Source organism: Meles meles, chromosome 4 (assembly GCF_922984935.1).
Source record: "Meles meles chromosome 4, mMelMel3.1 paternal haplotype, whole genome shotgun sequence".
Taxonomy (NCBI): Eukaryota; Metazoa; Chordata; class Mammalia; order Carnivora; family Mustelidae; genus Meles; species Meles meles.
The window spans coordinates 59,356,411-59,371,445 of record NC_060069.1 but is presented as its reverse complement, the minus strand read 5'-3'; the positions used below and the strand labels follow the sequence as shown (position 1 = coordinate 59,371,445).

At 38.9% G+C, this 15,035-nt stretch overlaps 1 protein-coding gene across 1 annotated transcript in view; it reads right to left on the bottom strand.

Annotated features, from left to right (window-relative positions):
• Positions 1–15,035, bottom strand: part of MRPL47 (mitochondrial ribosomal protein L47) — a 28,018-nt gene that overhangs the window by 4,692 nt on the left and 8,291 nt on the right. The window contains exons 4-5 of the mRNA XM_046003445.1: positions 4,399–4,495; positions 826–956 (exon numbers count right to left, since the gene is read on the bottom strand). Of these exons, the coding sequence (XP_045859401.1) occupies positions 826–956; positions 4,399–4,495 (228 nt within the window). The remainder of the gene's footprint in view (positions 1–825; positions 957–4,398; positions 4,496–15,035) is intronic.

The following is a 15,035-nucleotide window of genomic DNA, read 5'->3' as shown; positions in this document are numbered from 1 at the left end:
GGTTTCAATGTTTCATTCCTTAAGAACTTCTTTTTGTTTTTGTTTTGTTTTTTAGAATTTTTTAAAATTTAAAAAAAAAATTTTTTTTTTTTTTTTTTATTTGACAGACAGAGATCACAAGTAGATAGAGAAGCAGGCAAAGAGTGAGGAGGAAGCAGGCTCACTGCCGAGCAGAGAGCCCGATGCGGGGCTCGATCCCAGGACCTGGGATCATGACCTGAGCTGAAGACAGAGGCTTTAACCCACTGAGCCACCCAGGTGCCCTGTTTTTTAGAATTTTTTAAATCTCAGGTTCTTAATGGGCAGGTTATGTGTCCTAAAATTAGCTTCATGGTATTTGTATTTATAACCTTTTGAAATTGTATGTGCACACATACATTTTGCTAGGGAAAGGATCTATAACTTTCATTAAAATTCTCAAAAAGTCATATGATTGGGGCACCTGGGTGGCTCTCTGCAGAGCAGAGAGCCTGCTTCCTTCTCTCTCCCTGCCTGCCTCTCTGCCTACTTGTGATCTCTGTCTGTCAAATAAATAAAATAAAACCTTAAAAAAAAAAAGTCATATGATTGCCATAAGATTAGGAACTACTGTTATAAAGAACCTACAAATAACTGAATCATGAGAATGAGGTGCTTGGCCTACCAGATAATGCTACCTTCATTCATACTCTGGGGCCCCAAAGGGGCCTGGGGACCTCTGTTTACATTAGATAGATCTATAATATATTTCATATGGTAAGAGTTTTTATAAAAGATACTGGACAGGAGAATAAGGCATGAGACTGCCACTCTCATCTTAGAAAAACCACAGTGGAAACTATGTACCAGATGATTCTTCCAAAGATGTCTCTTCTCCAAGCACCAGGTCTACCTTTTTCTTGACCAGTCTGAAGAAGTCTTAGGGCATCTTCTCTTTCCTGGACAACCTTATCTAATGCATCCATGGAATCTACTACCTGGTAAGAGAATAAGACAGAATTTGAACAATCAACTACAACAAATACCCCCCCCCCCCCAAAAAAAAGAAGAAGAGAGAACATACAAAGACAATGCTACAGAAAATCTTAATGAATATTTTTGTCAAAGAACCATTCTGGGGGTGCCTGGGCGGCTCAATCAGTTAAGCATCTGCCTCCAGCTCAGGTCATGATGCCAGGATCCCGGGATCAACCCCCACACTGGGCTCCCTGCTCAGCTGGAACCCTGCTTCTCCCCCTGCTTGTGCTCTTTCTCTCTTTCTCGAGTAAATAAATAAAACCTTTAAGGAAAAAAAAATTCTGTCAAATATTTCCTAAGAGTCTTTTTGGCACAGGTAGGCATACATGAGTGTTTATATCACTTTTTGTAATTTTTTTAAAAGTTTAGCTTCACTGATTTTTTAAAAGATTCATTTATTTGAGAGAGAGAACTTTCGAGTGCATACAAGTTGGAGAAGAGGCAGAGGGAGAGACTCTTGACTACTGCTGAGCATGAACTTGACTCGGGGATTGATCTCACAACCCATGAGATCATGTGACCTGAGCCGAAACCAAGAGCCAGATGCTCAACTGACTAAGCCACCTAAGTGCCCCAAAAGTTTAGTTTCATTTAAATGAAGATCTACTTAGATTTCCATATATATATATATATATATATATATATATATATATGTAGGTATTAGTTTTGTTTGGAGTGGGCTACACTTGCAGAGATTCCTTACAAAGATCCCATCTGACTCCTGTAATTTCAAAACTCAATGAACTATTAAGTGATAACAGTTTGCTACTTTTTAATATTAAAACCCATGTTTTGGCCTCAACTAATCAGTATGCCTAACACACAGACACTGATGTTTTGACCTAATTGGCAGCTGCTACTATTACAGAGAATAGAGTATCAGTCTACCCTGATCGTAATCTCTAAAGATCCATCAAGAAGCAAGAAGATCCTATTAGAACCTCTTTTTATCTCTTTCTTTTAACATTTCTATTGAGTTTTACAATGCATATGATAATATATTGGTAAGGCAATACATATATCTTTATAAATAAATATTCATATTTGGGGACTATAATGACAGAAAAGCTGAATTTTTTCATAGCTCTAAATACCAGAGAGGCATTTTTAGCTGGTTCTATGTATTATCTGTGAGCCATCATAACAAATAGAAATACTGTGTATACACGTTTGTTTCTTAAAACAGCTCTCAAAAATGGGGGGGGGGCACATTGGGGAGGAGAGATGACAGATTAGATTATAATCTAGTGACATCTGACTGGTTCAGTTAGTTAAGTGTCTGACTCTTGACCTTGGCTCAGGTCATGATCTCAGGATCATGAGATTGAGCCCCACACTGGGCTCAATGCTGGGTAAGGAGCCTACTTAATATTCTCTCTGTGCCCTTCCCCAACATGAACAGGTGCATGTACTTAAAAAAAAAAAAAAAAAAAAAAAAGGTCTTCCAGGTAGCTGCGGGACCCAAAAGAGATATGAAAGCCACAAATTTAGATAGACTACCTCATAACCCATACACTCAGCTCACACTCAGTGCTTCTATTCTCCCTTCGTCAATCAAAGCCACACTGAGCAGCTGAATGTACTTCCTCTTAACTATATGAATTTCTACAAAATCTCTGAGAAATAAAAGATGGATGAGAATGGTGAATCCTATTTTGAAGACAGACAAACTTAGAAGAGTGAAGAAACCAGACTGGTCAGGGCCTAATATGAAGCTGTGCAGCCCTTAGGAACTTAGTAAGCCTAGCTGTGAATGGACTACATTAGAGTTCCTCCATGCAAGGTTTCTTCTGAGGCGTCTAACTGAAATCTAAGGTTAGCTCACAAAGAAAGTAAATGGTTACCCAGTCCACAGAGTTAACATCTTATTACTCATGTTCATGCCACCAGATAAGAAGGAAAATCAGAAGCATCAATTAGATACATCCTATTCAAAACAAGCCAACCTCAAAGAGCTTTCTTTCTAGTTTAACTATTCCAAAGCCAAGAGTGTCCTTACACATACTTCCAAATCTTCAGTTTATATCTTAAATTGAGAATAATTCTTTTTAAATATTCTTCTTGATAAATTTTCCTTGGTAGTATGTCACATACATTTGAGGTTTAAAAAAATTTTCCTTGGTAGCTCTGTTCTCACTGACTGTCTACTCTGGCGCAGACACATCAACAAAGCTGACTCGCAAGCAATCCAGGCAAAAAACCCTGAGAGAACTAAATAAAACAAAAAACTTCCACATGGAAGAACCAGCTTACATGTGTACAGCCACGAAAAAGAAAAGGCAGATCTGCATATACTGATAGGAAAAGATAGCCAGCATATACTAGGTCAGGGGAAAATGCCAATGTCAGAAAAGTTTATACAGTATAACCAAATTAGAGGAATTATCTAATGTAAATAAAAATAGGCACACTTCTACAGGCAGAGAAAAATTCTGATGGATAAATGGGATATACGTATAATGATTATCTCTAGGAGTGGAAATAATGAACCCAGAGCATTTTTTTTAAGCAGGCTCCATGCCCAGCATGAAGCCCAATGTGGGGCTTGAACTCAACTTTGAGATCAAGACCTCAGTTGATATCAAGAGCCCGTTGCTCAACTGGCTGAGCCACCCACGCGCCCTGGGATTTTTTTTTTTTTTTTAAATGAAGAAAACCTAATTTGAACAATAGTTGACCTTTTCACAACAATGTGAATATTCTTTTCTTTTTTTTAAGATTTTATTTATTTATTTGACAGACAGATCACAAGTAGGCAGAGAGAGAGAAAGGAGGAAACAGGCTCTCTGCTGAGCAGAGAGTCCGATGTGGGGCTCGATCCCAGCACCCTGGGATCATGACCCGAGCCGAAGGCAGAGGCTTCAACCCATTGAGCCACCCAGGCGCCCCACAATGTGAATTATTCTTAACACTACTAGACTATACATTTAAAAATGACTAAAAAGCTAAGTTTTATGGTATCTGTTTACCACAATTAAAAAAAAGTATTAAAACTTTGACCTTGTACATAAGGAAGTAGTTAAACTGGAATTAGAAATCTAAAATGGTGCAGCTACTTTAGAGAACAGCTGGGCTGTTTCCTAAAACATTAAACATAGATTTACCATACAACCCAGCAATTTCACTCCTAGGTATCTACCCAAGAGAAATAAAAACACATGTCCATTTATCTAATGAGGTTTGCAGGTGGAAATGGGGAGTAACTACAGATGGGCATGATACTTCACTCTGGGGTGATGGAGATATTCTAAAATAGTGAAAGTTGCACAACTCTGTACATTTACTAAAAATCAAACAAATTAAAAAAAAAGAAATCCACTTGCGAAGAAAAATAAGAACCATACACTTATATCTTTTGGCTTTTATCCCACCCAAGAGTCTTCAGCCTCCCATATATGTTACCTTTTCTAACCGCTCCGGACTTGGCATTGGCAATCTCTGCCGCTTGGCCTCCTGTTCTAGAGTTAGGAGCATGTTTCTTTCTTTCAGTAGGACATACCTATAGCAAAGAATACAAAGCTTGTGATGCTAGTCTATGGTTACATTAAGGTTGTAAATTTTTTTTTTTTTTTTTAAAGATTTTATTTATTTGACAGAGAGAGAGATCACAAGTAGACAGGCAGGCAGAGAGAGAGAGAGAGAGAGAAGCAGGCTCGTTGCTGAGCAGAGAGCCCGATGCGGGGCTCGATCCCAGTACCCTGAGATCATGACCTGAGCCGAAGGCAGCGGCTTAACCCACTGAGCCACCCAGGCGCCCCAAGGTTGTAAATTTTTTAAAAGATTTATTTTGGAGAGACACAGGGAGAGTGAGAGAGTAGGGGGAGGGACAGAGGAAGAGAATCTCAAGCAGACTCCTGCTGGGTACAGAGTCCCTCCTGGGGCTTGATCCCAGGAGCCATGACATCATGACCTGATGTGAAACCGAGAGCTAGATGTTAAACTAACTGAGCCATCTGGGTGCCCCTAAGGTTGTAATTTTTGACATCAAAACTGATGATCTGTACTCAAAAGTCCTTTAGAAATGTCGATTTATAGAATATTGTTACAGAGAATTATCCTTTAGGGGCACCTACATGGCTAAGTGGGTTAAGCCTTTGCCTTTGGCTCGGGTCATGATCTCAGGGTCCTGGGATCGAGCCCTGCATTGGGCTCTCTGCTCAGCAGGGAGCCTGCTTCCCCCCTTCTCTCTGTCTGCCTACTTGTGATCTCTCTCTGTCCAATCAGTAAAATATTAAAAAAAAACAACACAAAAAATGAAGAATTATCCTTTAAACAAAGCTGTATTGATGCTTATTCATTCATTTGTTTAATAAATTTTCTGCCATATACTGTATTAAGTACCAAGAGAGTTTATAAAAAAAGTAAGAAAAATTCCCTACATTCCAAGTAGAAAGAGAAGACAGAAGATAACATTTGGTGCCTATCATATAACAGGCAATGCGCTAAGCATTTTACATATATTACCTCATTTAATTCTCACAACAACCCTTTGAGGTTGGTACTATTAATACTTTCTGAAAGAAAAAAGTAAAGCTGACAGAAGTAAGCTATTCTGGGGCACACAGCTAATTCAAGATTCAAATTCTGGACCCCTTGTGTGCATTAATTCTTTTTGTTTTCATTCCACTATGCTGCCTCAGAAATTATAATGTAATGTGTATATTAAGTGGTATAGACAAATACCAAAAGAATTAAGTGAGAGAGAGAGGACACATCTCTTCTCACTAGGATCATAAGAAAAGCCTCAGAGAGATGGGATTTGTTAGGCTAGAAAGGAAAGCAAAGCAAACATGACCAAACATACTGAAGTGGCAGAGCTGAAGTGTGGGTGCAGGTTTTATGAATAAATCTCTTTGAGATTTACAGCTGGAAGAAAGGAAAGGAAATGAATGTGGAGGGCACTGAAAACGACACAAAGGCATTGGGGTATCTTAAGCTGTGGAAGATGATGATTTTGCAGAAGAGAAATTATTTGGTTTTAGCCAAGATGAACACTGAACAGCCCTGCCTAGCCCTTTACCAAGAACCTAAGTAACAGTGCTTTCATACAACTAACTGCTCTATCATGAAGCTATGCTGTTCTATATATAAAACTTTTGATACCAAATGAAAGGTTTTTTCCATCCTGAGGCCAAATACATGTTGACTTTTCCAACACCACTTCTCCACCACTTTGACACTCCTGTAGAGCCAGATTGTACAGATTTAAGGCTTCCAGTCCCCGAAAACTGTCCCCCACTTTACAGGCCAAGAGCAAGTTCCAGGCCCTCGAGATATCTGACTAACAACTATAAATTGGGGTTTCAGTGGCTGTTTAGAAGATCTTTCAATCTCCCCAAACTTACTTCTTTCAAAACTGAACTGGACAGCCATGGCTCTAAAACTGTCAACATGGAATGGGATTGACTGGTATTCCGAAACTGCCAAACATTATTAGGAATCTAAAACTGCCTCTCTGCAAAACATAGTTTCTAGACTAACAGGCAAACAATTAAAAAGACAAAAAGGCTTATAAGGTCTTTTCCCCTCCTATCTTGTCTCAGGGTGCACAGCAGGCACCTGTGTTCAGGCCCCACGTCCGGTGCCATCACCCTCCCTCCCTTCTGCGCTGCCTCACCCTCCACATCCCCAATTTCCCCATGCTGATTCTCTCACCAAACTTCCCTTTTCCTCTAAACCTTTCCTACTCTGTCCTTTCCTTTCCCGAACCTATTAAAACCTGCCCCTTTAAAATTAAGTCTTCTGAGGATCTAAATAAACCCTACCTATCTATGGTCATTGAACTAAGGCTGAATTGCGGCCATAGTTAAAGAGCTCCCTAAAGTGACTGAGGACACCAAGAGGTCTGCTGAAGAATTCAGCATAGTTATTCAAACTCATCGACCTGGTGTCTCAGATTGATAATTAGTCTATATCCTTGTTGGTGAGGGGTAGACCAAACAGTAGGTGAAACTTGATGGAAACATCCTAAAAGTATTAAGAGAAACAGATCCCTAACTTTTGGCAAGATGCTAGAACCCTCACTGGAACTCTACACCAAGCAATACGGTACTTTTTTCTTTTCTTTCTTTTTTTTTTTTTTAAAGATTTTTTTTATTTATTTATTTGACAGACAGAGATTACAAGTAGGCAGAGAGGCAGGCAGAGAGAGGAGGAAGCAGGCTCCCTGCTAAGCAGAGAGCCTGATGCGGGACCTGATCCCAGGACCCTGGGATCATGACCTGAGCCGAAGGCAGAGGCTTTAACCCACTGAGCCACCCAGGCGCCCCTATGGTACTTTTTTCTAAGCCCCTTGACTAAAATGAATGGAATGCAGGCTTATATGCAAAATTTTGGTGAATCTGTCATTAAATTACTATTATAACTGACTCCAAATTGTCTTTAAATTTTCTTTAAGACAATTTGGAGTCAATTATAATAGTAATTTATTATTTCTAATTTATAATTTCTAAATTAAAGCAAATTTAAAGACAATCTGGTCTTCCTTTAATATGCTGAATCCACTTGAGTAACATTTAACAATATATTTACTAATGGAATGAGCCAAGATACTTCCATTTTAGTTACAAGGACCAGGTTGGAAAGGGAAACTATTCAGATTTAGTTAATTTGGTAAATAACCTTACTTGCATCCTTGGAGGAAACACCCATAAGACCACTAAAAATTCTTACTTTTCAACTCTTGCAAATAAGGGCCCTAAACAAAATAAAAACCCTCCTATTTTCTATTACTGCAAAGAGCCAGGACGTTTAAAAAAAAAAGAAAAAAAAAAAAAAGACCATCACCAACTGAAATGCTCCAGGAGCCTTCAGCCCCCTAGACGGCCTTTCCAATGTCTTCCTAATTCCCAATGACGGGGCTCTGAGGAACAACAGCTTTCCAAATCCTCTCTCTTTTAATCTTTTTTTTTTTTTTTTTTTTTTTTTTAATTTATTTGACAGAGAGAGATCACAAGTAGGCAGAGAGGCAGGCAGAGAGAGAGGAGGAAGCAGGCTCCCTGTGGAGCAGAGAGCCCGACGCGGGGCTCGATCTCAGGACCCTGAAATCATGACCTGAGCCGAAGGCAGTGGCTTAATCCACTGAGCCACCCAGGCGCCCCCCAAATCCTCTCTCTTAATCAGCTCAGAGAAACCATTCTCCAGATTGGGAATGAATCTGTCTCTACGTGAGAGCTACACTCTAGGTGTTCAACCCCACTGCTATAAAGCAGCCTCTGCCTCAGAGCTAAAACAGCTCAAATAGTAGGGATGGTTAATACAACTCAATAGGTTCCTATCTCTGAACCAATTCCCATTTGTCTAGGCACTCTGAGAGACACAACCTTCCCCTTAGTTCCTATGCCCCCATTGGGCCAATTATTTCTTAGAAAAATACCATACCAGAATTCCTTTCTTCCAAAACAGGGAAATAATTCTGGAATTTGAAGGTAGAAATCAAAATTGCCAACTAGGTAAATTAAATTGTCCTCTGACATCTATTAATTGCTCCATCTCTGACAGCACTATAGCTGAGTCTGTGGACACTGATCATTTGTCCCTACTGGATCAGCTACCATCCTCTTTATGAGTAAGATCTTCAACTGTTATTGGCAGAATCCACAGTGCATCTCCCATCAAGATTCAAACGGATCCCTCAAAATCTGTTCCCAGAATTAACGAATAGCCTGTAAATAAAGAAGCCCATAATAAAAGATAATCAGGCTCTCGGGTGCATTAATCCCTACACTAGTCCCTGTAATACCCTTATTTTACCTGTAAGAAAACCCAATGGCCAAGGATGGAGGTTAGTCCAAGCAATAAATAACATTATTATCCTTTGGCACCTCGTTCCTAAGAGCTCCCCGCCCCCCATGTGCTACTGACATTCATTTCCACTGCAAGCAGATTGTTCACTGTAACTGACTTCTGCAGTATATATTTAGTATTCCAGCTGATAAGGACAGTTAATCTTTTTGCTTTTACTTGGGAAGAATGGGAAATATACCAGGCCAGAAATGCCCCAGGCCTACAGAGAGTCGTTCTTACTCTCACAAACCTTAAAAACTGATTTAGATCATATAGTTTTCTGTAGGATCTATGTTATAATATGTAGATGATTTGCCTCTTTGCTCTCTTTCTCAAAACTCTTCACAGGACGAAAACATCTAACTGTTGCAACTTTTGGCCTTAAAGGGACATAAACTCTCCAAAATAAACTGCAGTTTGCTCAAACTTAGGTTTGATACTTAGGGCACCTGATCTTAGAACAAGGACTTTTGGATCCAGGCAGACTTCAAGACATCCTGAACTTCCCCAAACCTAAAACTAAGCATCCACTATGAGGCTTTCTTGGACTTGCTGGCTACTGTTGGAAATGGCATCCCAAAATTCTCTCTCTTTTTTTTTTTTTTTTTAAAGATTTTATTTATTTATTTGACAGAGAGAGATCACAAGTAGGCAAAGAGGCAGGCAGAGAGAGTGAGAGGGAAGCAGGCTCCCCGCAGAGCAGAGAGCCGGACGCGGGACTCGATCCAGGACCCTGAGATCACGACCCGAGCCGAAGGCAGCAGCTTAAACCACTGAGCCACCCAGGTGCCCCCCAAAATTCTCTCTTAAGACTCAAACTCTATATGGTTTACTAAAAGATGACAAACTTGACCTTATTATTTGGGAAGGTCAGAAAATATAACCTTTGGAACTTTAAAAAAGCCTAGTAATGTACCCTGCCCTTGGACAGCCTAATCATCAACTTTCCTTTCTCCTCTTTGTAAAAGAGAAGGGAATGCCCTTGGGAGTACTCACCCCAAACCATGGGGACCATCAACAACCTATAGGGTATTATAGCTAACAGCTAGACCCTGTGGCATGGGGATCCCCCTTGTCTCAGAGCCACTCCTGCCACATCCTTTTAATTAAGGCCACTAAAGACATATTAATAGAGGGGCACCTAGGTGGCTCAGGCAGTTAAGTGTCTATCTTTGGCTCAGGTCATGGTCCCAGGGTCCTGGGATTGAGCCCTGCGTCCCGATCCCTGTTCAGCCTGCTTCTCCCTCTCCAACTCCCCGCTTGTGTTCCCTCTCTCTGTCTGTCTCTGCTGCTTGTGTTGTCTCTCTCTGCCAAATAAATAAATAAAATCTTAAAAAAAAATTGCCTTTCACAGTGCACTCCCTGGAGATGGCAACCTTAAGGATCATACTTTGTAACCTGAAGATTTCATCTATTGAAAAAGACACCTCCAGAAAGACTCTCTTCAACCTTGTGCCACCAAACTCCAAGGAAAAGGATCCTGGATTCACATGACACATGTAGGGAAAGCACTAAACCCTGATTGGACCTGCACACCATCCAGTGACCTGAAAGTATGAATTTCCTGGAACTGAAGCAGATGTGTGATGAGACAGCTTTCTCAACATGCCCAGACCAGGCTTGCATACTGTGCATCCTTGCATACTTGCATCCTGTGCCAGGCACCCCAGGCATGGAGGACCCGCACTGGGAAGATGAATCCCTATAACATCTGCCTTTGAAAAGCAGAGGGACTTAATTTCTCGAATTCTTACAATCACTGGAGTTTAACACTTTAAACTTTAAAAAGCAGCAGGCTTGGGTCCAAGAGAGTTGAGGATGAGAGGAAATAGAGTCATTCTTAAAGAGACAGTACAACAAACAGTCCCACTGAGATTCAAAACAGCACCAGTCTGAAATAATCCTGGGGTGTACAGGAGGGAGATTTGTTTCTTAATCTTGGGACCTATGCTGGAGGGGCAAGGATGAAAGGATAAAAATCACAGCAAGAGACCCAAACGAAACAGATGTTAAGTAATTTTCTTGACAGAAAATTTATTTTATTTACTTATTTTAAAGATTTTATTTATTTACTTGACACAGAAAGAGAGAGATGGTGAAAGAAGAAATATAAGCAGGGGGAGTGGGAGAGGGAGAGGCAGGCTTCCTGCTGAGCAGAGAGCCTGATGTGGGGCTTGATCCCAGGACCCTGGGGTCATGACCTGAGCTGAAGGCAGACACTTAAACAATGGAGCCACTCAGGTGCCCTGATAGAGAATTTAAAATAGTGGTCATAAAGATAATCACTGGACTTGAGAAAAAAATGGAGGACCTCAGTGAGACCCTCAAAAAACAGACAGAAAGTATAAAAAAGAGTCAATCAGAGATGAACAACTCAATAACTGAAATTAAAAATACCCTAGAGAGAATAAATAGTAGACTTTAGGAAACAGAAAAACAGATCAGTGGCCGGGAGGACAGAATAATGGAAAGCAATCATGCTGATGTGAGAGAGGGAAAAAGTGAAAATAGACATCGGGAACTCAGGAACACCATCAAGCATAATAATATTCATATTACAGAGATCCCAGAAGGGGAAGACAGAGTAAAGGGGTCAGAAAATTTATCTGAAGAAATAATAGCTGAAAACTTCCTGAACATGGGGAAGTAAACAGAAATTCAGATCCAGGAGGCACAGAGAACACCCAATAAAATCAACTTAAGGAGGTCCACACCAAGACCCACAGTAATTAAAATGGCAAAAGATAGTGATCAAGAAAGAATTTTAAAAGCAGCTAAAGAAAACAATTGCACACAAGGGAAACCCCATAAGGCTATCAGCTGATTTCAGCAGAAAATTTGCAGGTCAGAGAGAGTGCATGATATATTTTAAGTGCTGAAAGAAAAAAAACCTGCAACTAACAATATTGTATCATTCAGCAAAGTTATTCAGAATAGAAGAGATAGGGCGCCTGGGTGGCTCAGTGGTTTAAGCCGCTGCCTTCAGCTCAGGTCATGATCTCAGGGTCCTGGGATCGAGTCCCGCATCGGGCTCTCTGCTCGGCAGGGAGCCTGCTTCCCTCTCACTCTCTCTGCCTGCCTCTCTGCCTACTTGTATCTCTCTCTGTCAAATAAATAAATAAAATCTTTGAAAAAAAAAAAAAATTCTAAAAAAAAAAAAAAAAAAAAAGAATAGAAGAGATAAAGAGTTTCCCAGACAAACAAAAGTTAAAGGAATTCATCACTAAAACAGCATATAAGAAATGTTAAAGGGGACTCTGAGTAGAAAGACCATAAGCAGGAATAAAAGTAAGGAGCCCAAAAGCAGTAAAATTAAGTATATCTACAAAAATCAGTTTAGAAATTCACAGAATAGAAGGATATGAAGTATGACACAATATACATAAAACATGAGGAGCAGAGGAGTAAAAATGTAGTGCTTTTAGGATGGGTTCCAAACTTAAGTGACCATTAACCTAATATAGATTGCTATATATGCACAAGAGGTTATATATAAACCTAAGAGTAAATCACAAATCAAATACCAGTATTCTATATTAAAAAATAACAAGAAAGAAATCCAAATATATCCTGAAAGAAAGCCAGCAAACTGTTAAGAGAGCAAGAGAAAAAAGGAACAGAGGACAAAAACAATCATAAAGCAGTGATAAAATGGCTAGCTATCAATAACTACTTCAAATGTAAATGGAGTAAACACTCCATGCAAAAGACAAAGGGTGATGGAATGGATAAAAAAGCAAGACCTATCTATATGTTGCCTACATGAAACTCATTTCAGACCTAAAGGCACATGCAGATTGAAAGTGAAGGGATGGAAAAGTATGTATCATGCGAATGGAAACAAAAGGAAAATGGGCTGCAATACTTATATTGGACAAAATAGACTTTAAAACATTTAAGTCTATAACAAGAGACAAGGAAGGATACTATATGATCACAAAGGGAACAATCTAACAAGAAGATGTAACAATTGTGATTATTTATGCACTCAAAAAGGGAGCACCTAAACATATAAAGCAGCTAATAACAAAAAAAAAAAAAGGAACTGATACAATACTAGCAGAGAACTTTTATACCCCACTTACATCAATGGAGAGATCATCCAAACAGAAAATCAACAAGGAAAGAGTAGCTTTGAATGACACATTAGACCAAATGGATCTAACAGATATATTCAGAACTTTCCATACTAAAATGGTAGAATACACATTCTTTTTTCAAGTGCACACAGAACAGTCTCTAGAGCATATCACATTAGTCCACAAAAGAAGTCTTAACAAATTTTTAAAAATCAAAGTCATATTATACATCTTTCAGACCACAAATGCTATGAAACCAGAAGTCAACTACAAGAAAAATCTGGAAAAAAACCCACAAATATGTGGAGGTTAAAATAACATGCTACTAAAAACTGAAATGGGTCAACCAAGAAATCAAAGAGGAAATAAAAAAAATACATGAAGGCAAATGAAAATGAAAACAGCAGGTCCAAAATCTTTGGGATGCAGCAAAAGCAGTTCTACGAAGGAAAATTACAGCAATATAGACCTATAGTAAGAAGCAAGAAAAGAAATCTCAAATAAACAATCTAACCTTACACCTAAAGAAGCTAGAAAATGAACAACAAACAAAACCCAAAACCAGAAGAAAGGAAATAATAAAGATTAGAGCAGAGATAAATGAAATAGAAACTAAACAACAGAGCAGATCAATGAAACCAGAAGCTGATTCTTTGAAAAGATCAGCAAATATTTAGCCAGACTCATTAAAAAAAAAAAGATAGAACCCAAACAAAATCATAAATAACACCTGATGACAAAGAAGTGACTAGGACTGTCAGAGAATATTATGAAAAATTCTATGTCAACAAACTAAACAACCTAGAAGAAATAGATAAATTCCTAGAAACATATAACCTCCCAAACATATAACGGTATCAGGAAGAAATAGAAAATTTGAACAGACTGATTACCAGCAAAGAAACTGAAGCATAATAAAAAATTTCCAACAAACAAAAGTCTAGGACCAGATCGCTTCAAAGGGAAATTCTACCTTTTATTTATTTTTTTTTACTTATTTTTTAAAAGATTTACTTATTTATTTGAGAGAGACACCACACGCATGCACACAGGTGGGAGGCACGCAGGTGGGAGGAGCAGAGGGAGAGAGAGAGAATCTCAAGTAGACGCTCTGCTGAGTGAGGAGCCTGACGTCGGGTTTGATCTCATGACCTGAGCTGGAATCGAGTCAGATGCTTAACTGACTGGGCCACTAAGGTGCCCCAAGAATTCTATCTTTTAAAGAAGAGTTGATACTTATTCTTTTATAGAATAATACTTGTTCTTTTACAGAATAAGAATACAGAAAAAGGGGCGCCTGGGTGGCTCAGTGGGTTAAGCCTCTGCCTTTGGCTTAGGTCATGATCTCAGGTCCTGGGATCAAGCCACGCATCGGGTTCTCTGCTCAGCAGGGAGCCTGCTTCTCCTTCTTTCTCTGCCTGCCTCTCTGCCTACTTGTGATCTCTGTCAAATAAATAAATAAAATAAAATAAAAAGAATAAAGAAAAAGAATTCTTTCATAGAATACTTATTCTATTATTTAAAAATAATTCTTTTATAGAATAATACTTATTCTTTTATAGAAGAGGATCATTCTATGATGCCAGAATTATCCTCATAGCAAAACCAGATAAAGACTACAAAAAAAGAGAACTCCAGACCAATATTCTGCTGAATATACATGCAAAAATCCTCAATGAAATATCATCAAGAAGAATCCAACAATACATTAAAAAAATGATTCACCATAATCAAGTGAGATTTATTACTGGGATGAGAGGGTCACTCAATATTCACAAATCAATTAACATGATACATCACATCAACAAGAGAGAAGATAAAAACCATATGATCATTTCAATAGCTGCAGAAAAATCATTTGACAAATACAACATCTACTTATGATAAAAACCCTCAACAAACTGGATTTAGAGGATATACCTCAACATAATAAAGACCATCTATGAAAAATCCACAGCAAACATCATACTTAATGGGGGAAAACTGAGAGGTTTTCCCCTAAGGTCATAAACAAGATGAGGATGTCCACTGTCACCACTTTTATTCAACACAGTACGGTAAGTCCTAGCCATAGGAGAAAACAAAAAGAAATAAAAGGCATCCAAATTGGTAAGGAAGAAATAAAACTTTTACTAGTTGCAGATGACATACTATATGTAGAAAACCTTAAAGGCT